This window comes from Peromyscus leucopus, chromosome 1 (genome assembly GCF_004664715.2).
Source record: "Peromyscus leucopus breed LL Stock chromosome 1, UCI_PerLeu_2.1, whole genome shotgun sequence".
NCBI lineage: Eukaryota > Metazoa > Chordata > Mammalia > Rodentia > Cricetidae > Peromyscus > Peromyscus leucopus.
In genome coordinates this window covers 46,389,045-46,415,593 of record NC_051063.1, presented here as the reverse complement: position 1 = coordinate 46,415,593, position 26,549 = coordinate 46,389,045, and the positions used below count along the sequence as shown (strand labels likewise).

Genomic DNA, 26,549 nt, shown 5'->3' with positions numbered 1-26,549 from the left:
CATCACAGGCAATTTATTTTGTTCTATTCATTCACAGTTAATACAGAAAATACTTGGAAACATTTCCATATAATGTTTGACACAGAAATCATCAAATAGAAGTATACAATGTTGACAGGAGGCAGTACATTTATAATTTATAACCCCAAATGTATTTATAAATTAGAAATGGAAAGATCTACAAATGAAATTATGAAGGTTCACCAAAGTCATTTAATCTGTCAGTTTCTCATTCATTTTTATGTCTTAATAATATTCTATTGTATGAATAAGCCACATTTTATTTCTCTCCAATATTTGATAGCTATTTGAGTTGTTTTAACTTTTTTACTATTAGCAACACACTGCTGTAAACCTTCATGTACATGTTTCATAGGTGCACATTTTCAGTAGTTTGAGGATTTATTCCTAAGGGTAGAATTGTTGAGTAACAGAGTAACAATGTTTTGCATTTTGACCAACCACCAAACTGTTTTGCCAAAGTGGCACACCATTTTACAATCTCACCAAATCCTTGTTTTTTAAGGCTCTGATTTTTGTACAAAAGCATTCAATCATTCTGTCAGACCAAACCAGGAAAAGTAAGCTATAGTTGAGAGCTGTTCTATTCCATTTACTATGCAAAGCCATTCTTGGCGTTTGCAACTCTCAGCCCTTTTGAGTATTCTTGCAGTGTTCACACTTTTCCTCCACCACTTTTTTTTCTTCTTTTTTTCTGGTTTATTCCTATCTATTACAAATGTATAAAAAATCCTCCATCAATGCTGTTGATAGCAGCAGAACCTTGAGAAATATACCTTTGGTTTGCCTCAGAAAAGGAACACATATTGTACTGTAAACTTTATAAACATATTGAACATAGTTGAGCAAGTATCCTTGAGGTATGATGGAGAATTCTGTGGATATATGCCAAAGGCTGGTATAGCTAGATCTTGAGATAGATTGATGCACAATTTTCTGAAAACCACCATATTGATTTCCATAGTGACTGAATAAGTTTGCACTCCCACCAGCAATGGAGGAGTGTTCCCCTTACTCCACATTCTCATCACCATGAACTCTCATTTGTGTTATTGATATTAGACATTTTGACAAGTATAAGATGGAATCTAGAAGTAGTTTTGATTTACTTCTTTTTTTTTTTTTTTTTTTTTGTTTACAATTCTCCTGATAATAGCTAAAGGATGCTGCATATCTGAAAAAAATCATTTCTTTAATTTTTCTCAGCCATTTGAGATTCATCTGTTGAGACTTCTCTGTTTAGATCTGTACTCTATTTTTAAAATTGGATTATTTGGCTTTTGATTCTTGAGTTCTTTACATATTTTGGGTATTAGCCCTCTATCAGATGTGGTGTTGGTGTAAATTTCTTCCCACCATGAAAGCTGTCATTTTGCCTTATTGACAGTGTCCTTTGACTTACAGAAGCTTTTCAGTTTCATGAGGTCCCATTTTTTTTAATTGTTGATCTTAGTGCCTGCAATATAGGTTAGGTGTCATGTTCAGAAAGTTGTCTCCTGTGCCAATGTGTTCCAGGATGTTCTCCACTTTCTCGTCTATCAGATTCAATATATATGGTTTTATGTTGAGATCTTTGACCCACTTAGACTTGAGTTTTGGGTAAAATGACAGTTACAGATCTAGTGGCATTCTTCTCCATGCTGACATCCAGTTTTAACTGCACCATTTGTTGAAGATGTTTTCTTTTTTTCCTATTGTATATTTCTAGCTTCTTTATCAAAATCAGATGTCCATACATATTTAGATTTATGTCTGTGTCTTCAATCTGATTCCATTGATCAATGTGTCATATTTTATGGCAATCCCATATGCTTTTTATTACTATAGCTCTGTAGCACAGCTTGAAAAAAGTGATTGTGATACCTCCAGCAGTTCTTTTATTGTTCAGGATTGTTTTAGTTATCCTGGGTTTTTTTTATTTTTTCATATGCAGTAGAGAATTGTCCTTACATCATCTGTATAATGTTGTCTTGGAATTTTGATGGGATTGCTTCAAAATTCCAACACACTCTATAGATTGCTTTTGGTAGAATAGCAGTTTTTACTATTTTAATCTTACTAATCCATGGGCATGGGAGATCTTTCCATCTTCTGATATTTTCTTCAATTTGTTTCTTCAAAGACTTGAAGTTTGTATCACATAAGTATTTCAGTTGCTTGTTTAGAGTTACCTCAAGATATTTTATATTATTTGAGGTTGTTGTAAAGGGTGCTGTTTCCCTTAATTCTTTTCAACCTGTTTATCATTGTATATAGGAGACCTCTTGGTATTTTTTACTTAATTTTGTATCCTGCCATTTTACTTGAGATGTTTATTAGCTATAGATGCTCTCTAGTGCAATTCTTAGAGCCATGTGTGTATGCTATTATACTATCTGCAAATATTGATTCTTTGACTTCTTCCTTTTCAATTTATATCCCCTTAATATCCTTTAGTTGTCTTATTGCTCTAGCAAAACTCAAGTACTATATTGAAAAGATATGGAGAGAGTGGACGGCCTTGGCCTTGTCTTGTTCCTGATTTTGGTGAAATTGCTTTGAGTTTCTCTCCATTTAATTTGATGTTGGCTACAGGCTTGCTGTAAATTGCTTTTATTATGTTCTGGTATGTCTCTTGTATTCCTAATTTTTTTCTGTTTTTTTTTTTTTAATTTTAAGGGGGTGTGGAATTTAGCAAACTACTTTTGTGGCATCTATTGAGATGATCTTATTGTAGCTGGAAGTTTTCCTGTGTCCTACCTGGTCCCACAGCTGCTTGTTGCCAAGTAAACACACAGAGGCCTATATTAATTATAAACTTATAGTCTATGGCTTCAGTTTCTTTCTAGCTAGCTCTTTCATCTTAAATTAACCTATTTCTATTAACCTATATGTGGCCATGTGGCCGTGGCATTACCAGTCTTCTGGCATCTTGTTACTCCTTGGGCAGTGGGCTGGTATCTCCTCTTCTCACCCTGTCTCTTTCCTCTCTCTCTGCTTGGATTTCTCACCTGCCTTTAAGCTGCCTTGCCATGGGCCAAGCAGCTTATTTATTAACCAATGGAAACAACATATATTCATATCATTCAGAAAGACATCCCACAACACTTCCCCTTTTCTGTATAATCTAGAAGGAAGTTATTAATTTAACATAATAAAATTATATAGAACTAAACTGTTATCAAGCAAGAATTACAGTTATTATATCTAGTCTATTTGTATTTGGTAAAATTAAAGAAAATATTTTATAATCTATCCTACTTTTGTGAGTCTAAAGTTTCATATTTAATTTACCTTTTATTATGATTAAGGAAAGCTATAACTGTAACTATCTAGTTTTTAACTACATCAAAGACCCTAGAAGGATATAATAGTATCTAAGTAAACAGGAAATGCTTTGTAAGCAACTTCCATAATTCTAGAAATGACAGAGACATCTGGCTTCCTGGACAGTCATCCAAATTTCCTCTGCAGTGTTGGGGCATCTTTCTTCAGCCTATAGGCCTAGAGTTTCTCAGTCAGTTTTCCCTGTGTCTTGCAGAATGTCTGGCAGTCTCCTCTGCTGAGCAGGAACTTGAAGGACTATCTTGCCTTGTTTTGGCAAAATTCACTGGTCATTTTTCTATGGGTCCTACATGTCCACTTTATATAACATATTGTCAAGCAGTCCAGGCAAGAGCATTTCTTTGCCCAGCAGGCCATTTTGTACCAAAAAGAAGAGAAACTCCATATGGAGTGTCTTCCATGCCCATCTTCCTCTTTGAAGTAAATTGGTGCAGCCAGGAGGAGATGTGTCTCACTGTCTAGAAAGTCCAAGTTTTTAAAACATTTTAAATGCCATATTCTATAAGTCTTTGAGGTGTTTAAAGATTACCTTCCTGGGACTGGACCTGCCTGGACTGAGTCTACCAGATTGATCGCAGTCCTCGGGGGAGGATTTGCCCTGGAGGAGGTGGGAATGGGTGGTGGACTGGGGATAAGGGGAGGGGGTGGGAGGGGGGAGAATAGGGGAACCCGTGGCTGATATGTAGAACTGAATGGTATTGTAAAATAAAATAAAAGAAAAGAAAAGAAAAGAAAAGAAAAAAAAGATTACCTTCCTAATTGGAATATACCTTTATTACGTAAAAAACTTAATTAACATGACTATAAGTTTGATTATCCTAGATGACTATTAATCTGTATTCTTAGTTATATATTACAATTTTAAATGAGCTGCATAAACATAATACCTTAAACAAGAGTAGAAATATAAATACAGTATAACAAAATTAACTTTGAATTTGTAATAAACTAAAATCTCAAGCAATGAATATAAAACATTTTAACCTCCAGTGACTGTCCAGGCAGCCAGCTGTTTCTGCCATTTCTCACATTTTTTGGAAGTTGCTTGTTTGCACTTCCTCCTTACTCAGACAAAATTATCTCCTTCTCAGGTCTCTGAGGGAGTTAAAGATTAAATAGATATAGTTTTCCTTGTTAAGATTCAGAACAGAAACTTGCTAAAGCAATGTAAAGCATGTAAATTTGAAAGACATCAAAGGATTGTTTTTGATTGGTAATACAATTTAGGCTATAAAGTGATTTAAGTACGTTTTAGACTCACCAAAATATAATAGATAATGGAATATTTTCACTGAATTTGTCAAATGCAAATGGACCAGACATTGTTGATATATTTATTGCCAGTATATATTGTATATAGTTATTGTACTTATTATGTATAGCTTTTATTATATTAATTATAGTCTTCTTTTATTATTTTAGATAATAAAGGGAAAATGTGGTGATATATTTTGTACTCCAATAAGGCTTGTCTGGGGATCAGAGGACAAAGTCAGCCACTATATCAAACATAGAGGTCAGGCAGTGGTAACAAACACCTTTAATCCCAGTGTTCAGGAGGCAGAGATTCATTTGGATCTCTGTGAGTTCAAGGCCACACTGTGAACAGAGCCACGTGTGGTGGCATATGCCTTTAATCCTGGCACTAGTTAACCATAGAGGTTTGGAGGTCTGTATAGACAGACAGGAAGTGATAGAGCTGGGTGGAAATAGGAAGTTATGTAGCTGGGCAGAGAGAGGAAGTAAGATGGCAGGGCACAGAAAGGTGTAGGGCCCTGGCCCCCATTTTGAGCAGCTGCCGCCTTGCTTGCTGACCTTGACCTTGATGTCCTCGCTATGCTGATTCCCTGCCAGTTTCCTTCTTACTGAATGTTCACCAGAGGTTCTTTGTTCGTGTATCCTGCATTTGGTGTAAACAGTTAGATGCTGGATATATCATTCCTTCCACTTCACCTTGGAACTCACATATATTTGTTATTAAAAAGAAGTCAGGAAAATGGAGGCTATTACAGGATCCTAGAGCTGTAAATAAACCATGCTTCTCATGGGAACAACACAGCCTGGCTTGCCTGCCCCTGTGGCAATTCCTAAACATTGGCATTTAATTGTGATGGACTTATATTTTATGGCTGCTAAAGATTTAAAAAAACTTGTTTTCTGATGCCTTTTTTCTAAATTACAAGAGGTTCTTAGCCTGGCTAATTTACAGATAGCCCCAGAAAAGGCACAGGCATCTTTTCCCTATCATTATTTAGGTCATGAGTATTTTGTTTTATTCATTCACCTACTGGAATGTTTTGGCAAACAGGTCCTATTCTATGGGTACATTCCCCAGCTTCTCCAGCAAAAACCATTACTCCTTATCCACAGTCTGTTGCTCAGATTATATCTAAGGGAATCAAGATCAGTGTTCAAACTTTTGGTAAGAAGCCAGATATTGTGGTGACCCCATATACCCAGTCTCAAATAGCATGGTTGCAAGCTAATGATAATGATTAGAGAAATATTGACATGCTCCATGCAGGGTCAGTTTGATACTCACTACCTCTCCAATGATGTGTGTCGATTTTTTAAATTGCATCCTGTTATATTTCCCAAGATAGTACAGATGACTCCTATTCCTCAGGCCTGGGTGTTATTTATTGATGGCACTTCACGTGGTTTTGCTGTGGTGGTTTCTGGTAACATAGTGAAGAGAATGGAAGTCCAGAGCACTTCTGCCCTGATGTCGGAGGTACAGGCACTGTTGCTTGCTTTACAGATGTTTTCTGATGAGAGTGTAAATATTTATACTGATAGCCAATATGTGGCACATGCAGTTATGCCTTTGGAGACAGCAGCCTACATACCATCCATTTCTCCCATTCATGAATATTTATTGCAAGTGCAAAGACTGATAATGGTCCCGCCTACAGCAGTATGGGATTTTCAAAATTCTGCCAAGACTTTTCTATTGTTAATAAGACTGGTATTCCTTATAATCCTCAAGGACAGGCTATAGTAGAACGCTGCCATCGTACCTTAAAAACATATATTGCTAAAGTAAAAAGGCGGGAAGCTAGGGGCTCATCTCTCCTCTCCACATTCTATTCTTTCCCTTGTTTTATATATTTAAAATTTTTTATCGGTGGATTCTGCTGGAGTATCCACTGCAGATAAGCACTGGACGGTTCCTGTTGCAAATCATCCTCTGGTGTGATGGAAGTATCTTTTTACTGGCACTTGGAGGGGACCCAATCTGGTGTTGGTGTGGGGCTGGGGATCTGTTTGTGTCTTTCCGCAGGACAATGAGGTTCCTCTTTGGGTGATTGCTTCTATTTCACTAGGGTTTATAGGTCTATTTAAATTGTTGATCTGATCTAATTATCCATTTCTTTTACATTTTCCAATTTGGTGGAGTACATGTATTTAAAGTATGACCTAATGATTCTTTGAATTTTCTTGGTATCTGTTGTTATGTCCCCTTTTCATTTCTGATTTTATCAATTCAGATGTTCACCCTCTGTCTTTTAGTTAGTTTTGTTAAGGGTTTGTCTACTTTGCTGATTTTCTCAAAGAACCAACTCTTTTTTCCATTGATTCTTTGCATTGTTCTCTGTGCTTCCATTTTATTGATTTCAGCCTTCAGTTTGATTATTTCCTGACATCTACTCCTTTTGGCATGGTTACTTCTCTTTGTTCTAGAGCTTTCAGGTGTGCTGTTAAGTTTGTAGTATGAAATGTCTCAATTTCTTTCATGTAGACACTTAGTACTATGAACTTTCCTCTCAACGCTGCTTTCATTGTGTCCCATAAATTGGGTATGTTGTGCATTCATTTTCATGGAATCCTAGAAATCCTTTAATTTCTATCTTGACCCAGTTTCCATTCAGTAGAGAGTTGCTCAGTTTCCATGAGTTTGTAAGCTTTCTGTTGATTCTATTGTTGTTGATATCCAGCTTTAATCTGTGGTGGTCTGATAGAATGCAGGGAGTAATTTTAATTTCTTTGTATCTATTGACACTTTATTTGTGTCTAAGTATGGGGCCAATTTTGGAGAATGTTTCTTGAGGTGATGAAAAGAAAGTATAATTTTTTTGTGTTTTTGTGGAATGTTCTTCAGATGTCTGTTATGTTGATTCAATTTATAATGTCATCTAGCTCCAGCATTTCTCTGTTTAGTTTTGTCTGGCAGCCTGTCCATTGGTGAGAGTGGAGTACTGAAGTCTTTCACTATCATTATGTGAGGGTCAATGTGTGATTGAAGCTGTAGTAGCGTTTCTTTTACAAATGTGGGTGCCCCTTTAGTGCACAGATGCTAAAAAATTCAAATTCATCTTGGTGCATTTTTCCTTTGATGAATATGTATTGTCCTTCCCCAGGTCTTTTGATTCATTTTGGTATGAAGTCTATTTTGTTAGGTATTAAAATGGCTACACCAGTTTGTTTTAAGTCCATTTGCTTGGAATATCTTTATCCAATCCTCTACACTGAGAAAATGTCTCTCCTTGATGTTGAGGTGTATTTATTGGATGAAGCAGAAGGATAGATTCTATTTTGTTACCCATTCTGTTAATCTGTGTCATTTTATTGGGGAATTGAAGCCATTGATATTGAGAGATATCAATGATCAATGATTGTTAATTTCTGTTATTTTGGTGGTGGTGGTGGTGGTGATGGGTGTGTGTGTGTGTGTGTGTGTGTGTGTGTGTGTGTGTGTGTGCTTCCTTTATTTTGGCTTTGCTGGTGTGAAATTATTTCCCATGTATCATGAGTGTCGTTAACCTCCTAGGTTTGGATTTTTCTTTCTAGCAACTTTTGTAGGCCTAGATTGTAGATCAATACTGTTTAAGTTTGACTTCATTGTGTAATATCTTATTTTCTCTCCTATGGTTATTGAAACTTTTTCTTGGTATGGTAATCTGGGCTGGCATCTACAGTCTCTTAGAGTCTGAAGCACATCTTTATAAGCCCTTTTGTCTTTCAGAATCTCCATTGAGAAATCAGGTGTAATTTGAGTAGTTCTGCCTTTATATGTTACTTGATTATTTTCCTTTGCAGCTTTTAATATTCTTTCTCTGCTCTGTATGCTTAGTGCTTTGACTATTCTTAGTGCTTTGATTATTATGAGGCAATGGAAATTTCTTCTCTGGCCCAATCTCTCTGGTCTTCGGTATGCTTCTTGTACTTTTATAGGCATCTCCTCTTTAAGTTAGGAAATTTTTTGTCTATGATTTTGTTGAAAATGTTTTCTGGGCCATTGAGTTGGCATTCTTCTCTTTCCTCTATTTCTATTATCTTAAGTTTGGTCTTTTCATAGTATTCCATATTTCATGTATGTTTTGTGTTAAGAAGTTTTTAATTTAACATTTTCTTTGACTGATGTATTTATTTTTTCTATTGTATCTTAAATGCCTGAGATTCTTTTTCATCTCTTGTATTCTATTGGTGAAACTTGCCTCTGTATTTCTTGTTCATTTACCTAGACTTCCCATTTTTAGAATTCCCTTATTTGTGTTTTCTTTATTGCTCTATTTCCATTTTCAGTTCTTGAACAGTTTTATTTGTTTACTTAAACTTGTTTGTTTTTTCTGGCTTTATTTATTCATCTCCTCCAATTGTTTGTTTGTGTTTCCTGGCTTTCTTTGAGGGACTCATTTATTTACTCCAATTGATTGTTTTTGTTTTCCTGAATTTCTTTAAGGGATTTATTTATTTCCTCTAAACACCTCTATCATCTTCACATATTGGTTTAAGGTTTTTTACTTGTGCTCTAGCTATGCTGGAATAATCAGGATCTGCTTTGGTAGAACAGCTGGGCTTCAGTGAAGACATTGTCCTGGCTGTTATTGATTGTGTTCTTTTTTTTTTTTTTTTTTTTTTTTTTTTGTTTTGCTTTTGTACTTGTAGGTTGTCTACAGAGATCGCTGGCTTGTCCGAGTGTGGATTAAGGCTGCACCCGCGCTTTGATTGTGTTCTTACACTAGAGTCTAGGCATCTGGGTTTGAGATTATAGGTCTAAGTGATAATTTCTAGGTTTATCTTGGTTGGCTGGTTGTTTTGTACCTTTGTTTTTGTTTCTACTCCAGATTTTCAGAGTGTGTTGTTTCTTTTCCTAGCCTGCTCATCTGCTGTACTCATTGGAATGTTTACTGATGTTGGAAGCTGGGGGAGAGGAAGCCAAAAAGAGTTAGACTGTTGTAGTGCTAGACATGACCTGGGTAACAGTGAGAGTGAGGTAGGCCCATGGGCATCCTACCTGGTCTGCTGGGAGATGTGGCCTGTGGTTTAGTTAGGGTATAGGATATAGCCAAGAGGCAGAGAGGAAAAGGTGGATATGGATGGTCTGTGGGATCCACAGGAGATGTGGATGGGGGTGCAGGAGAGGAGGGGAGAAGCTGCAGCTGGTGTTCTGCTGCAGCACTAGTTGCAAATTTGATAATTGGTTCTGGTCTCTTGGTAGGCATGGCCTCTCAAACACTGACATCTTTTTGCTTCATCTTAATTCCTTTTTTATTTTTCAGTTTTCAAAAGTCTATGGTCCCATGTTCACTCTGTACTTGGGCAGGAAGCCTGCTGTGGTGTTGCATGGATATGAAGTTGTGAAAGAAGCCTTGATTGATCATGGGGAAGAGTTCGCTGGAAGAGGAACCTTTCCAGTGTTTGATAAGATTGCTAAAGGCCGTGGTAAGTGTCCTCGTGCCTACATGTCCATATATCTTCATGTCTGTGCACCTATTTGTCCATGTGTATATATATTGGGACGTGGTCATAGGGAATTTGAGGATGGAATGTAATCTTGAAAACTTGTTCAGACCCAGCTTGACTTTCTATGCTGCAACTACCTATTAGCTCATCTTCCTTACTTGGTATGTCCCTACTCATTTCTGCTCTTTCTTTTAGGCATTGTTTTCAGTGATGGAAGGATCTGGAAAGAGATGAGGCGCTTCTCACTCATGACTCTACGGAACTTTGGAATGGGAAAGAGGAGCATTGAGGACCGTGTTCAAGAGGAAGCTCGCTGTCTTGTGGAGGAATTGAGGAAAACCAATGGTGAGTGTTACTCATCGTAGACTTCTGTCTTGTTATTAGGTCCTTGAGAAGTTTTGAGGATGGCCAGAGCTTTCAGAGCTTTCATTCTGTGTTCTGGTTCAGTCTTCACATGGAAAGCGTGATTTGTAGTTAAAAAAAAAAGTTTTTATATCTGTGACTTTTGTTTTATGGTGAGATTCTATCTGTTGTAGATGGTCTAAGCCATCATTTAATCTAGATCTTTTTCAACTGTTTTGTTTTCAAAAAACAAAATGACTATATGAATTTGGGTTTTAAGCTCATTTTTCTGATGATTTAAGGGACAATAATTTCCCTCAGCATAAATATTAATTTCACTAGCAAATATTTGGTCTGTGAATATGATGACAATTACTGTATCACACTTGTATAGAAAAGTAACTAGATGGTATAATTGTCTTTAATTGGATTATGTTGTGCAACTGACATATCTCAGGTCCATGCACAAAGTTCTGGTGGATGTTGCAGTGTAAACAAAAAAGATTTGCAAAACTTAGTAAAGATTTATCAGTTCATTCTCTTCTAAAAGCACAGAATAATTTATATAAGACAGAATGAATTATTTCTAATCTTTTATTCTATTGATTTATATTTTTGAATAAATATATGTTATTACATGATTCTGCAAAGTTAATGTTAAGTTTTCAGTGATGCATACAACTAGCCTTCACTATTGGCTCATCTTCATTTATTTATTTCATCTCCCTCTGTTTGTTGTATTTGGGATAATATATTTATGACAATAGTTGTCTTCTTTCACTCTCAAGTTTACAAACACTTGAAATACTTCTCACAATGAAACATGACCTTGTTTAAATGTCATCTTTCAAATTAAGTGAAAGAAAAGGAAAAAGCCAGATTTCTTCTCTGTTACATACACATGCCCAGTCTCACATATTCTCCTAGCCATTTACCCATACTCATGAACATAATACACTTCTTAAATAAACTTCTTCCTCCTTTGACATAATAAAATATGTATTGATATAGCATTTCCATGAATGCTATGGTGTTTAAAAGCATGTGACATTTAAACAACTAAAACAGTTTCTTATTGTCAATGTCCTAGACTTTATCCAAAGTACTTTTGATTCAAGTTATTTTTATCTTAGGGTCTATGGATTTTAGTTTTGTGCACACTTTCTATATGAAGTGTAATCATTTGATTTTAGTAATTTGATTATAGAGACCTCCTCAAAGAATACAGAAATGGTAAAAATGTAAGGAATTTAGACGATGATGGAAAACACGTTAGTTACTTCTCCTTTTGCTATAATAAAATACCTGACAAAAGCCACTGAAGGAAAGAAGAGATTATCTGGGATTCTTGTTTTTGGTTTTAATCTATCGTAATGGGATGCCACAGAAGGGGAGCCTGAACCAGGAAGGTGTCCTGGTCACACTGTCAGCTCAGTGAAGACTGGAGGATAAGAATGCTCCTGTTTGCCCAGCTTCCTTCCATGTATGCGACCTAGCAGCCAAGTCCAAGGAATGGTGCCTTCCTCAATTAGGATGGATCTTCTCATCTCCCTGACACATAACAAGCCTCTATCCCTGATGATGCTGACGAGTTGACAATCAATATTAATCATCACAGGCATTTTCTTCCTTTTAAATTAGAAAATCATAGGGAGTTTACACATAGAATTGAGAATTAAAAACTTTATCTATTTTCTACTTTTGTTTGCTTTCTTTTGGAGGCATATTTCAAACAAAGGTTCTCATCTTAATTTTACCCTAAGAAATCTTTTTTATAATTAATGTTTATTTATACAATTTTCATTTCACATAACATAGATGTGTTTCCTTTTCATGTTAGTTTTCTGAATGCATGAACTTAACACAATTTCTCTGTTTATTATACTCTACTGGCTAAAGACATGAACCTTTCAACGCCTATGTATAAGTTTTCTTAAGTTCCTGTTATTCTTTCCCTTTCCTCTTTTTTGGGAGAGATTCATTTCCCCTTCATTTTCATTTGTTCTTTGAGAAGTTTGTACAGTGTATTTTGATTATATTTACACCCTCACCTCTTCCCAGATCCACCTGCCTTCCATCCCCATGCATCTTTGTATCATATTGTTTAGAGGCTTCACAAACAGACTTGAATCCCCCAGAAGTCGTGAATTGCTGAAGATTTAAAAAATCCCATTACCCCTCTCTAAACAGCAGACCCCTGGGGTGACAGGCAAATCAATAAAGGTATGAGATGAAAACTGAGTATACTCAGTTTCATAAATTGGATAGATGACCAGATGACTGAAATCATATTAAACATAAAAATGATGCACAGATGTAAGGCATATTGTTATGTCTACCAGGCCACTTGTGGGGAAGTCTTGCTTAAATTGTCATAAGTTCTTTTACTTGTTAAGAGATGCAGTGTTTTACACACATATATTTCAGTAGCATTTTACAATTGTTCCCAACTCTTTCAGGCTCACCCTGTGATCCCACCTTCATCCTGGGCTGTGCTCCATGCAATGTCATCTGCTCCATTGTTTTCCAGAATCGTTTTGATTATAAAGATCAGGAATTTCTTACCTTCATGAACATTTTAAATGAAAATGTAGAGATTCTGAGTTCCCCTTGGATACAGGTGAGTTCAAGCTTTTTCCTTCAAAACAAAACAAAACAAACAAAACAAAACCAACAACCCCCCAAAACACCTAGAGGTATGTGTTCCCCAAAGTTCCAAAAAATTCTTTAAAAATGATGGGTTAACTGTGGGCTATTAGAACTCTGTTCATTGACTTTCCATTAAACCTCAAATCACTTTCTCTAATCTCTAAAAATCATCAGGTCAATGCTCAGAGATACCTCCATAACTCAGTGGATATCTGTTTCATTTTGAAATCTGTTAGCAACAAGGCTTATGCTTTGTTCAGTACTTTAGAGATCTTGCCATCAAAACACTTAGAAATATAATTTGCAATGAGACTATTTTCTTCAGTTAGAGATAGTGTTTGGAATCATTGAATCTAACAGCATTCCTGGAGTATGACAGTGATATTTAATAAACAGTTGACATCCTAAGTAGCAATATATCTGTCATAGGAGTTACAAAATGAGTAGTGTCTGGATCCCATCAAATTTTTCCCTGTGCGGAGCTGAACTAGACAATTTGTTTAATGGTCTTGAAAAAAAAAATCACTAGCTGGTCTGCCCAGGTTCACTGTTGTACTTCAAGAATTCTTAAGAATCTCACTGCTAAAATTCTTATTCTGTATCTGAGAGCTGCTGACAGAAACAAAGTAGCAAGGATGATGTCTATGCTTTCAATCAGGATACCCCAAGTTCCTTCATCTTTGTTGCAGTCTACACAATGTAGATCACATCATTTCGTGCCATTTTGTATTCAAGGTTGTATTGAAGAGGTTGTGTAGAAAATGAATAAGCTATGTAATATTCATATAAGGAATAATGATTGTGTGAGAATTTAAACAGTGGTTATCATGTTTGAACTCGTTCATTATGTTCTTGTGTTTACATCTCTTTTTTTTTTTTTTTTTTTTTCGAGACAGGGTTTCTCTGTGTACTTTGTCTTTCTGGACTACTTGTAGCCAGGCTGGCTGACTCACAGATCGCTGCTCTGCTCCAAGTGCTGGGATTAAAGGCGTGTGCCACCACCGCCCGGCATTGTGTTTACATCTCTACAAGCAAAGAGGATTTCTATATACACTGTAAAAATCACTCATCAAGATGAATGACATATATTATTTATTTTTGTATTTATTCTTTTTGGCCAAGGTCCACTATATGGTACACATATAAATATCTTGTGTTTTAATCTTTTATTATTTTTCTTTTGTAGATTTGTAATAATTTTCCTGCTTTGATTGATTATCTACCAGGAAGTCACAGAAAATTACTTAAAAATTTCACCTTTTCAAAACATTATTTTTTGGCAAAATTAATAGAACACCAAAAGTCACTGGATATTAACAATCCTCGGGACTTTATTGATTGCTTCCTGATCAAAATGGAGCAGGTAAATTGTTAATAAAACTCAATTCAGTTATTTGATTATTTGAGTATCTTTTGTTCCATTAATAGTCTCTGTTTTACAGGCATATTTAAATGGTTCAGACCAGTAATGTTTGACAGCCACTTTGTCTGCCTAATGTGTACATGAATTTGTAGTAAGCATCCCAGAAAATATAAAGTTAAGTAGTTTGAATATATTAACCCTAATTTTTTTTCCAAATTGTATCCAGCTTTATTAAAGATACTTCCATAAACAATCATGGTTTTTCAGGCAGGACATGGGGAGACTGTCATTAACAGTATACAAGAACTTCCAAACTCCCTTCTTGTATAGACTACCAAAATCAGAAAGCCACTATAAAACCCGATGAATCTTCATTCGATGCTTTGAAAAGGGGCAAGAGTTTAGAGTGAGGGCTGACAGTTCGCATTGAGGATGTTGTTTAACAACTTTTCACAAGCTGACCCTGACTTTTAGGAACCCAAACGAACACAGCAGAATTATCAATCTGAAAATCCACAATCTTTTATAAAAGGAACTGCTGCTCTTTTGAGGACACAATGATACCACTGCAAAGTCCAGATTGCCTCATAGACCAGCAAAACCAATTTTGGGGATCAAGTTCCAACAGGTCTCTCGTTTGAAGGGAGTTAAGTCTATGTTGACGCCACAGAGGAGAAGACACGAAAATGAATTTAGAGTTTCCCACACAAGCATTTTGTGCCATGGTGGCACATATGTCAACCCCAGGACGTCTCTCCTGAGAGCCAAGAGAGTCTTTCAAAATCATCAGGGAAAGATGTTTTCCAACATCAACCATCACCAAACCAGCTTGGGAGACATTTTGTTAGTGACACATGTTCCTTCCCCCAACAAAACAGTGAAGTGTTCTATGTGCTAACAACATAGCTTAAAAAAAGAAAAAGTAAACCAAAATTCTGCATTTTTATAAAACTTGATAAAAACAGTATTTCAAACTGTACAGTCACCAGAAGTACACAGTTATCAAAAGTGCACACGTTTCACTTGGCATCTCCAGCACCTTCAGCTTTTTGTGCCTGGTCTGTTTTGGCATCTCCATTTTCTGCAGTATTCGCATCCTTCCTGGCATTGGCCTTCCCCTTTTTCTCCTGGAGGACCTTCTCTCCCTTCTTTGCAGGGGCCTTTTTAGGCTTGGGCTCTGGCTTTGGAGGAGCAGGTTTAGCAGACAACTTGGCAGATCTCTCTGACTGGTCCTTCACCTTGGCTTTACTTCCTTTAGTATCCGCTTCAGCCTTTCTTTTGGGCATGGCGGCGGCTGGGGATGTCGGCCCTGAACGCAGGATGCAGCGGTGCGTGGGTTTGGTCCGTCCGGGGGTCATTCTCGCTGCTTCCTCACACTGCTCGGGCTCCGAAGGGTTTATAAAGTTTTTTTTAGCTTAACCCTAGTTTTATTAGACAAAAATAATCTAGCTGAAAAGTCATATAATACAACGGGCTCATGGAATGCAAATATTTCCAAAATGCTCAGAAAAAAATGTCATAACATGATATAAAGATGAATGTTGTCTTTGCAGACAATGTATGGAAACTTAGAAAAGCAGCTCAAGTTAGCCAGAATTCCTATAGCATCTGTAGATTGAACTAAATCTTACAGTATTAGCTGTGGACAGGTGAGGGAATTTCAAATGAATTATAAGGTGTAGGTTGTGGTGTGAGAAGGGAATGATTAGTGCCAAGGATGAAAGGAGCCTTGACTGAGTGTAATTTCAAGTGGACTGACATGGACATGGAATAAAGGTGGATGTCTGTCAGGCACCTATAGGAATAAATGCTACTGTCATGGCTTCATTTATTGAAAGCCACTTATTTTCATTGGATATTGTTAGCACTCATCATAATAAGGTGTTTGTTTGTTTTGTGAGTTCTCCATTCTGCTTCATTGAACCATACCCTTATGCTATCTGAGTCCTGGATTTACTTTATTCATGCAGTATACTTCCCTCATGAAAGTCAGGGACCTTTCATCTTTCTTTACCACTTTTACAATTGAGACCTTCATCTTTGTGACTAGCCCTCATATAACATGCTGTCTGCCTTTTCTTCTCCTTATGTGTGTTTTGAGTAAAACATTTTAAAAAATGAAATGGGCATCAATTATTTGGTTTATGTCTCTGGGAAGATGTTACACTGCATAGCTCACTGCCTGAGGAGTCTCATGAAGGATATTTTTCAAGACTAGAAAAATGGGTGTGGACAGTGAAGATGGGTCTGGGGGTCTACATGTCTCTTGAACACACGTCATTTTCTTCTCCTGCTGCACTGTCATTTTAAACTCCTCACATGTAAGTCATTTTATTCACTGTAATAAGTATACTGACAAATAATTTTCTGGCTAATACAGTCAAACTATTCCTAGGAGAAGCACAACCCAAAGACGGCGTTTACTTCTGCAAACTTGGTCTTCTCAGCAGGTGACCTGTTTGCTGCTGGGACAGAAACAACAAGCACAACACTGAGGTACTCTCTGCTGCTCCTGCTCAAGTACCCAGAAGTCACAGGTAAGGACACAGGTGGGAAGCTAGTGAGTTTCAGAAAAGAATTGGAAGACACCCCAGGAGTCCTTGATTTTGTTTGTTTCATGGAAGACTCAGAATTTAACATTCTGTACCCCAACAATCTGCTACATTTATCAGAAGGACTGAAGTGAGATGTCTTAGCCCATAACAGAGGAGGATGCTTCATAGAAGTGAAGAAGGAAGGCAGGAGGAGAGATCAATAAAGTATTGTGCTAGTGCCTGGATTTTAAGAGAAGTGATTTTCTCCACATAAACTTTTTAAAATGCAAATTATCCTGCAAGCCTCATGATGTAATTGTTTTTCTCTGCTGAGTAGTATTCCATTGTGTATATGTACCACATTTTATTTATCCATTCTTCAGTTAACCTCATGATGTCATCGTTTTTCTCTGCTGAGTAGTATTTCATTGTGTATATGTACCACATTTTATTTATCCATTCTTCAGTTGAAGGGCATCTAGGTTTTTTCCAGGTTTTGGTTATTACAAACAATGCTGATGTGAACATAGCTGAGCAAGTGCCCTTGTGGTATGATTGAGCATTCCTTGGGTATATGCCCAAGAGTGGTATAGCTGGGTCTTGGGGGAGATTGAGTCCCAGTTTTCTGAGAAAGCACCATATGGATTTCCAAAGTGGTTGTACAAGCTTATATTCCCACCAGCAGTGGAGGAGAGTTCCCCTAGCTCCACATCCTCTCCAGCTCCAGAAGTCCAAATGGCGAGAAAGAGGAGGGTTTGTATAAGCGAGAATTGTTGAGACCAAGATTGGAAAAAGCACAGGGACAAATACCAAATGAATGGAAACACATGAACTATGAACCAATACCTGAGGAGCCCCCAACTGGATCAGGCCCTCTGGATAAGTGAGACAGTTGATTAGCCTGAACTCTTTGAGAGGCATCCAGACAGTTGGACCGGGACCTGTCCTCAGTGCATGAGCTCGCTGTTTGGAACCTGGGTCTTATGCAGGGACACATACATAGCTCAGCCTGGGAGGAGGGGACTGGACTTGCCTGAACTGAATCTACCAGGTTGAACTTAATCCCCAGGGGAGTCTTTGCCCTGGAGGAGATTGGAATGGGGGGGTGAGGAGAAGGGGGTGTGTGCGGGAGGGGGGAAAAAGGGAATCCATGGCTGATATGTAAAATTAAATTAAATTATAAAATAAAAATACAACATAAAATGCAAATTAGCTTAAATTGGACAAAGCCATATTGAATAGAAGATATATTCTTGAGGATATTTTTCCTTATTCTGACAATCCTTTTGTTGGAATAGAAACTCTCCTTAGAGAAGAAGAAATACCAATTCTAGAATTTAGTGAGACATAATCCTGGAAATTATTCCAAAAGCTTAGATCCATAAAAAAGATACTCCTATTTGGGCAGAATTTCTAAAGGAATTTCATTTATTATTTTAGAAATAAATTTCCATAAAATACTATTTAACATAGGATGGATTATTGGGGGAGTGTTCTAATTTTATTTTAAATTAAAAATATTCTATGTATATGAAAGTTTTGCCTGAATTTATGTGTGTATACAATGTGCATGCCTGATTTCCACAGAGATCAGAAGAGGACATGAGATACCTAGAACTGAAATTACAGGTGGTTATAAGCCACCATATGATTGCTGGGAATTGAACTCGTGTCCTTCAGAAATCTAGAGAACCCAGGTCCTGTAGGAGTTCAGAGAACTCAAGGGGAAGGATGAGACTGTCAGGAAGGCTGCTTAGCATCACATAGTCTGAGACTTCTCCGTGATTGGACAAGTGTTGGAAAGACTTTGAATCATCTACCTGAATATTGCAAAATATTTCCAGTAGAAGGAAAAAATGTAAACTGATAAAGAGAAATAGAGTTAAGTCCAAGAAAGCAACAACAATGACTAAGCCACAGATTTAATGTAGTCACAAAGGTTTCAGCAATGTATAAAGCCAAAGTTGCCCTATGAGGATTGGACTGAGGAATATTTATATTTATTACATCTAGAGAGTATGAAACCATTATTTCCACATGAAGAAGAATTTAATTTCTCCAATGATGGATAAGAAAGAAATAGTCATTACATATAAATATAAACATAAATTTCAGGAGAAATTGTTTGTATGTGGCCATATTTAAGAAGTAAGAGGGTATTACATACCTTTGGAAACTACAAACAAATATGCACACAATACCATTATAATTTATTTTTCAATGTACTGCATTGTTTTGGTACAAATAATGTTTGATCAATAGTTTTCTTCTGTAAGAGTTGATATTCTTGACTTACTGTTCTGTTTATTATTTATTAATAATATTTAATGTTGATTTAAGTATGCTAAATGATACATAAGGGCTGTGTATTTTGACACTTAGTATATATTATAGAAGTATTTATATCATAGCAACCATCACTTCATTAGCAAAACTTATGCTTTCATAATGCTGCCAGGCACCTAAATCTTGCTACAGGTAGCCCTGACTTGTGACTAATGTGCCACTTCCTTTTCTGTCTTTTGTCTACTGTGTTGAACCAGCCAAAGTCCAGGAAGAGATTGACCATGTGATTGGTAGACACAGAAGTCCCTGCATGCAGGACAGAAGTCACATGCCCTACACTGATGCTGTGTTGCATGAGATTCAGAGATATATTGACCTCCTTCCCACCAGCCTGCCCCATGCAGTGACCTGTGATATTAAATTCAGAAACTATCTCATTCCCAAGGTAAGTTTCCTTTGTCTACACTGCACTTTAATGCTGTTGATCTCAAATGAGTGAGTGAAATAAAATCATAAGCCCAAGATACTGGGCCTTGCAAATTTAGACTACCAGTGTTGAAAAGAAAGTTATAAAAACCTTCAGGAAGGTTAAACAAACAAAGCCATATATCATATATTCCCAATCAGACTGTATTAGAATTCTTAAGAATTTACAGTGTGATTGGTCCCAATTTACTGTCTCCACAAGATGAGAGAAATACAAACACCTTAAATCTGGAATCTGGATGGACTTTATGATATTTCCAGTAGGATTTTAGAACAAGTCTCAGTTTGTGGAATTGAAGGTCTTCCAAATTTACATTCCATTTAAAGCCTCTCTTGATTGTTTACACTTTCAAGTAAAACTTGAAGTTCACATTGTCACTCTCTGAAAAGACTCTTCTAGGATTGCATCAGGATGCTGAGAAGTGTATAGGCACATTTAGGGAATTCACATATTGACCCACTAAACCTTTCAGTTCATGTATTCAGTTTCAGGGTTGGTTTGTGTATCATTGTCCTCTAGCAGTTTGCTTCCACTTACAACTTTAGAAGAAAAATGTACAAAGGACACCCTATAGGACTCACATATTTTAAGGAGGGTTAGCATATGTTAACTATGCTATTGGTAGATATGCCTACTTCTTCCTGTCTTGAGATGATATTCAAATCTCTCCATTGTATAGGTTCTGCTCTTTGTGTAATTAATAAAATCTCTGGCATGGCCCATTAACAGCTCATGAATATCCTGCTTAGTGAGTCATCTGATCAGTTTCAATATTTATTCTCAAGTAAACTGATGACCCTGACTGGAATTCTTACAAAAGTAGAAAATTTCTAAGTTTGTCATCCTTTAATTTTTTTCAAGTAATCCTAAATATAATAATCTCTCATTCATAACATCTCATCCACATTTTAAAATGAAGGCAAATAAACTGTGTGTCAGGAAAAAAACTGAATAATGTTTTATTTGGTTTGGCCATGTTATTCCAGAAGACATTGTTAATTTTATCAGATATGTACATGCAACATTCCTATGAGCAGATACCTCTGGTATTATACATAAAATCTTACATTTGAAGCCACATTCCACATATGCCTGATGCAATAGCAGCAGTGGTAAAGTCCAACAGTAGGTGGCGATAGACAGCAGTGTTAAGTTTTTCGATAAATGAATATCCCATTACTTAGAACTTCAAAAATTATTGGAGGACACTGTATCAAGATCACTGCCACTGGATCCCAACTCATTCCTGTGTGTTACATGATCTGTCTGTCTAGATATGCCTCTGCTCTTGTTTAAACATGATTTCCTTAGAAGCTTTGACTATGCCATGCCCGTTATGTCTCTTACCTCTGTAACATTTATATAACTTGACTTGTCTATGCCTCTTGTTTCCAGGGTACCACTGTCATAGCATCACTGACATCTATGTTACATGATAACAAAGAATTCCCCAACCCAGAGAAATTTGATCCCAGTCACTTTTTGGATGAGAATGGAAAGTTTAAGAAAAGTGACTACTTTTTTCCTTTCTCAACAGGTAATCAAAACGATTTCCTGCTCTTTTCAATCTTACAACAGACCCCTCCCCGACTTCCTCAATGTTCCCTGAGCCTCAGCTGCAGCAGTTGTGTGGTAGATGTGTCCACTGGAGCTAGGCACACATTGATAAATAGTTCTCTGCATTTTGATCAGTTGTGGTTTTTCTATAAAGGTCTCTCTTTGTTGCTAATATAAATTTCTTTTATGAATATGAGAGCTACACTTCTCTGTGGGTATAAAGAAATGTAGATCTTTGACCTCCCTAGCCCAGGAAAGTTGGGAAAGATTTCTAGTACTGGGCAATATTTCCTTCCTGTTGAGGGGCTTTATGACCATTTGAACAGCCACTGGTTACCAGGACTTGTGTGCCACTATTGCACTCGGGGATAGTTTATATTCTGGCCATGACTGTGCATCATGGGTGTCATAACTAGGTCTAGTATATTGGTTGCCTACCTCCCTTCTGAAATCATGTCTCCTAGAAATGACATGGAAAGAACCACAATACCGATGTGTATGCTAAAATGGAAGGGGCAAATCTCATGGGGTTCTTTCCATAAACAAAGAGCAATAGACAACTAAAGAATACTAAGAGTGGGAGAAAACTTTATACCCATTATGACCCTCCTAATGGTCTTATAATACTAATTGGTCAGCCCTGAAATCATATAAAACATATACGAACAAGTAACACTAATGGACTCAGCAGGTTGTATTTTTATATCTATATACATAGATGTTACATATACATTCAATGGTATTTATTTATATATAACTACATGGTACATTTATATGTATCAATATAATTGCAAAAAAATATTTCTAAGGTAACAAGGTAAACTGTGGGTATCCCTTGAACATTACATGTTGGTTTCTCTTGGCATGGTAGATCTGATCACCATTCCTGATGTCCATGCACTGTCTCTGAGATGAAATTATCTGCTGAGCCATATTAGTGGTCCTTTAGAGTGTTCACTCATTCTTTCTGATTCACAATTCTAGACCACAGTTCAGTTGGATTGTGTGTCTAGATATATCACTGGGCTACAATTGAAGTCTTCTTAGACAAGAAAACAACTTGCCCTCTGTGAGGAAGGCAGCTAGTTTTATGATAGTCTACTCTTTGGCACCAGTTTTTTGTACAAGTTACTTTTCTTGTTCTTGTGAACAAACACTTAACAAGAAGCAATTAAGGGTTTATTTTGGCTAAAGTTTGAGGGAGTATAGTCTATTATGGAGAAGGAAACGTGGAAGTAGGTGACTCTGTGGTGGTTGGAGAGAGCAGCTGAGACCACTCACATCCTCACATCTTGGCTGAACATGTAGCAGATAGCAGGCTGGAATTGGTGGAGACTATAAACCTGGAAGATCTACCTTCAGTGACTGATGTTCTATTGTGAGGCCCTACCTGCTAAAGTTTCCACAACATTGAAAAATAGCATTACCAACTAGATAATGTATTTAAATACAGAAGCCAATGAAGGACATATATTCAATACACACCAAATATTCTTTTCTAAGCAACTGTCTCTGGTGGCCACTGCATATCCAGTTATAGCTGTGGACTGTCCATGGGGACTCTGTGATTATGTTAGGACTTCCAGTACCACAAACGATTTAATTTCTACAATTTAGGGCCATTCTCAAGATGGCTGCTGGCTTTAGTACTCCGAGTGTTTGCTGATTGATATGTGAAGGTTTTCTTTCAATCGTCTCAGCTGGGAAGGATCCTGATTATCTGCTCAGTTAAGCTATTTCTTTTTCTATAGGATGGAGAGCCTTCTGCCTAGGCTGTGAGACTTTCTTTTTCCTTTTCCCCTTTCAGTGGGAGTCTCTCCCATATCCTGGTGTTGGGTTTCAAAGCAGTGGTACTCTGCCTCTTCTGCTGCATCCTCTATTCTGTGGAGTACACCAGCTCTACTTTTGTGCTCCATCAAATCCCAGAGCTCACTATGGCCACTCACTTGCATGAACAGTTAAATGAATGCTCCTAATTTTTCACCCTGCGGATGAGAAGTCTAGTATTCAGTATTACTATTGCACCTTCTAAAGCTTTGTATCCAAGAATTTTAAATCTGTGTTTCCCAATGTTAAAATGATGGAAAATGTGTCCTCTTTTCTCCATTTATCTACCCAACCATCCATCCATCTATCTATCCATCTACCCACCCATTCATCCACCCACCCACCACCCGTCCGTCTGTCCATGCATCTATCCATGCATTTGTCCATCCATCCATCCATCTACCCATCCATCCAATGTATCAAAGACTGACAAATTCTCTATTATAGTTGCAACACAGTGCTTGTATCAGCCAAACACAAGGAGTAATTATACTCAGTTTTTTTTTAAAAAAAAAAAACATTTTTTTATTCATTTTACATACCAACCACAGGTCTCCCTTTCATCCCTAATCCCATTCCCCCAACCCCCATTCACTCACCATCCCCTCCATCAAAAGGGCAATTACTCGGGTGCGGGGACAGCAGGTAATGGGATCCAGAAAGCCAGCTCAGGCACGAGGGATAGATCCTGATCACACTGCCAGGGTCCTCCACCAACAGACCCAGCTGCACAACTGTGTAGAGTTGTCCAGTCCTATGCAGGTTCCACAGCTGTCAGTCTACCCGCCTGTCATCTGAGAGACCAGGGTTCAATTCTCCAACATGGAGGTTGAGCTACTCAGTTTGTTTGTTTGTTTGTTTTAATTTTCAGGAAAACGGGTTTGTGTGGGAGAAGGCTTGGCCCGAATAGAGTTGTTTTTATTCCTGACCACCATTTTGCAGAACTTTAATCTGAAATCTCCAATTGACCCAAAAGACCTTGATACCACTGCAGTTGCCAATGGATTTGTTTCTGTGCCACCCAAGTTCCAGATCTGCTTCATTCCAGTCTGAATGTATGTCCCCCTGAAGCCCCCTCCTCCAGGGCACAGTTGACCTCTTCTGTCAGGCATGCCTCTCTGGCCTCCCATCTCACATTGCCTCATTCCCCCAAAGTTCAGAGAATGCCTGTCTTCTACTTGGGGCAAATTTTAGGCTCACCACACAAACACAGCTACAGCTCTCTGTGCTGTGCAGTGATTTATTGATGTCAGCATGGCTAATGCTTATCTAATCCTGAGTTATTAATATATTATTACTATAAAACTGAGACAATGTGACCCTTCAGCATTACCTAGCCCTGTGTGTTTTAAATAAAATCGTCATAATTCTCGTCTATTTTCAAAATTTCCTTTATCTTTTTTAAAATATGAACTCACATAGTCCAGGCTGTCTCTAAAGTTGCTGTGCAGCTGAATGTAACCTAAAATTTTCCTATCCCACCACCTGAGTGCTGGGATTCCATGTATATACCTGCACAACCTGATCCAGTGTCATATTTTTCTTCATAAGGCAAGCAGTAATAAATCAATGTCCCAAGATGTTTTTGTTTCTTCATCATACTATGTGCAAAGAAAGTAAGAGTGGGTGACAGAAAGGCTCTTTAGCTGAGCACCACTAATAATGACTACAAGTTTGGACCCGAGAGAGAAAAATGATGCTGTAAAAGGAAATATAGAAAGGACTAGATGTAGGGAGGATTCTACTCTAAGTGTTATGACTCCTGTTCCTGAGTTGGTGGTACTCTACATAAACACTTGGTATGGTCTTTTCAGTTTATGATTATTACCTAGAACCAAATATGCATCCATTCTCTGGATGGAATTCCTGTACTCCATGTATAACCCTTCTCTCCCAAACAAGACCAGAGTTCTTGAAAAGTCTCATCAATTTATTTTTTTTAATTTCCACACATTGCTTTTCACCCTTAAGTATGATGACAACTTGATGCTATGATTGTAAAGTCATTGTCCTTATTGGATCACTGGAAAATACACTGATGTACACCTAGATATGATTACATTCTTGTCAATATTTTCCTTTCTTTCAATCTTACATCAGTCAGTGGCCTTTTAAAGTTTATTTCTCAGAGGAGCTACCTGCCATTCTCTCTGTTATAGCTACAAACACATTGGCTGTCCCAGGATTTAACTATATTCTGTTTTCTTTTTTTGCAGGAAAATGATTTTGTGTGGGAGAAAGCCTGCTGGCTCAATTGGAGTTATTTTTATTTATGACCACAATTTTATAGAATTTTAATCTGAAATCTATAGTTGACCAAAAGGAACTTGATACCGCTCCTCCATGTAAGATATTAGTGCCTAGAAGTATATATATATTCATATATATATATATATATATATGTGAATATAGTTACAATTTATGCCTAGTACATACCATATATACATAGGCATTTATACGGAATTGAGCTCATGTAGCATGCATCTTGCCATTTGCTATATTTGTACAAAATTCTGTTCTAGGAAAAGCCTCAGGATAACAGAGTGATGGGAAATGACCTAAACTGAGAACAAAAGTTTAAAAAAACCTGCAAATTCAACCCAAGCTGTGTACCTTTTACATTTTTTATTGGAAAATAAAAATGTCATAGGACAAGTATGGGCAAAGGCATGTGCTGTCCTTGAAATAAAGTCAGAGTCAGAGACACCTGAGTGTGATATTAAAATTTATCTTCTCTTACCTCAATGATTCATCTTGTAATTTCACTTCTTGTGAGTCTGGTTATTGGTGTTTTTGTTACTTGACTGATTTCATGAACTTAGGAAGAAAATGTCATTGATATTAGCTCCCATAATTACTGTAATAAAGTAATATAAGCTCACCAACATCAAACAATAATGATTTTTGTTCTGAAGTTCCTGAGTTTAAAAGTCCAATATCAATTTACTACATTAAGACCAGCGTGTGGACAATAGGTTCCATCTGGAGGGTCTAGATCAGTGGTTCTGAATATATGTAGTACTATGACCCTTTAATATAGTTCTTCAAGTTGTGATGACCCCTCCATAAGATTATTCTTGTTGCTACTTCATAGCTAATGTTATGAATCATAATGTAAGTATCTGTTATGCAAAAATCTGATATGTGACCCCTGTGAAAGGGTCATCCTATTCTAAAAGGGTCATGACACACAGGTTGAGAACCACCTGTCTAGAGGAAAACCCATTTCCCTGACATTTTACTTCTTGTGGCCTTCAACATCCTTGACTTATTTTGTACCATTAAAATGTTTTGTTTGGTATAGCACAGAATCTACTACTGACTTATTTTCTTATGGGGATTTTTCTGATTACACAGTATAACCTATAAAACTTATCTGCATCGAGGTCTTTACACAGTCATAAATTTCTCCTGTTTTATCAATGCAGTGCCCTTTCAGCATATAAATTAGCATGGGTACAGGGTTACAGGT

The 26,549-nt window shown here is 37.1% G+C and overlaps 2 protein-coding genes across 2 annotated transcripts in view; one reads left to right on the top strand and one right to left on the bottom strand.

Moving 5' to 3' along the window:
- The window catches only part of LOC114687277 (cytochrome P450 2C42-like), a 31,500-nt gene extending 5,678 nt beyond the window's left edge, over positions 1–25,822 (top strand). Inside the window, exons 2-10 of the mRNA XM_028861967.2 lie at positions 9,849–10,011; positions 10,228–10,377; positions 12,834–12,994; positions 14,210–14,386; positions 16,782–16,923; positions 19,464–19,651; positions 21,089–21,230; positions 23,949–24,132; positions 25,294–25,822. Coding sequence (XP_028717800.1) covers positions 9,849–10,011; positions 10,228–10,377; positions 12,834–12,994; positions 14,210–14,386; positions 16,782–16,923; positions 19,464–19,651; positions 21,089–21,230; positions 23,949–24,130 — 1,305 coding nt within the window. The 3' untranslated portion in view covers positions 24,131–24,132; positions 25,294–25,822. The remainder of the gene's footprint in view (positions 1–9,848; positions 10,012–10,227; positions 10,378–12,833; positions 12,995–14,209; positions 14,387–16,781; positions 16,924–19,463; positions 19,652–21,088; positions 21,231–23,948; positions 24,133–25,293) is intronic.
- On the bottom strand, positions 15,406–15,672 carry LOC114687278 (non-histone chromosomal protein HMG-17-like). The gene has a single exon (XM_037206711.1). It carries the CDS (start codon positions 15,670–15,672, stop codon positions 15,406–15,408), a length of 267 nt encoding a protein of 88 aa, XP_037062606.1.
- Positions 25,823–26,549: the final 727 nt, after the last annotated feature.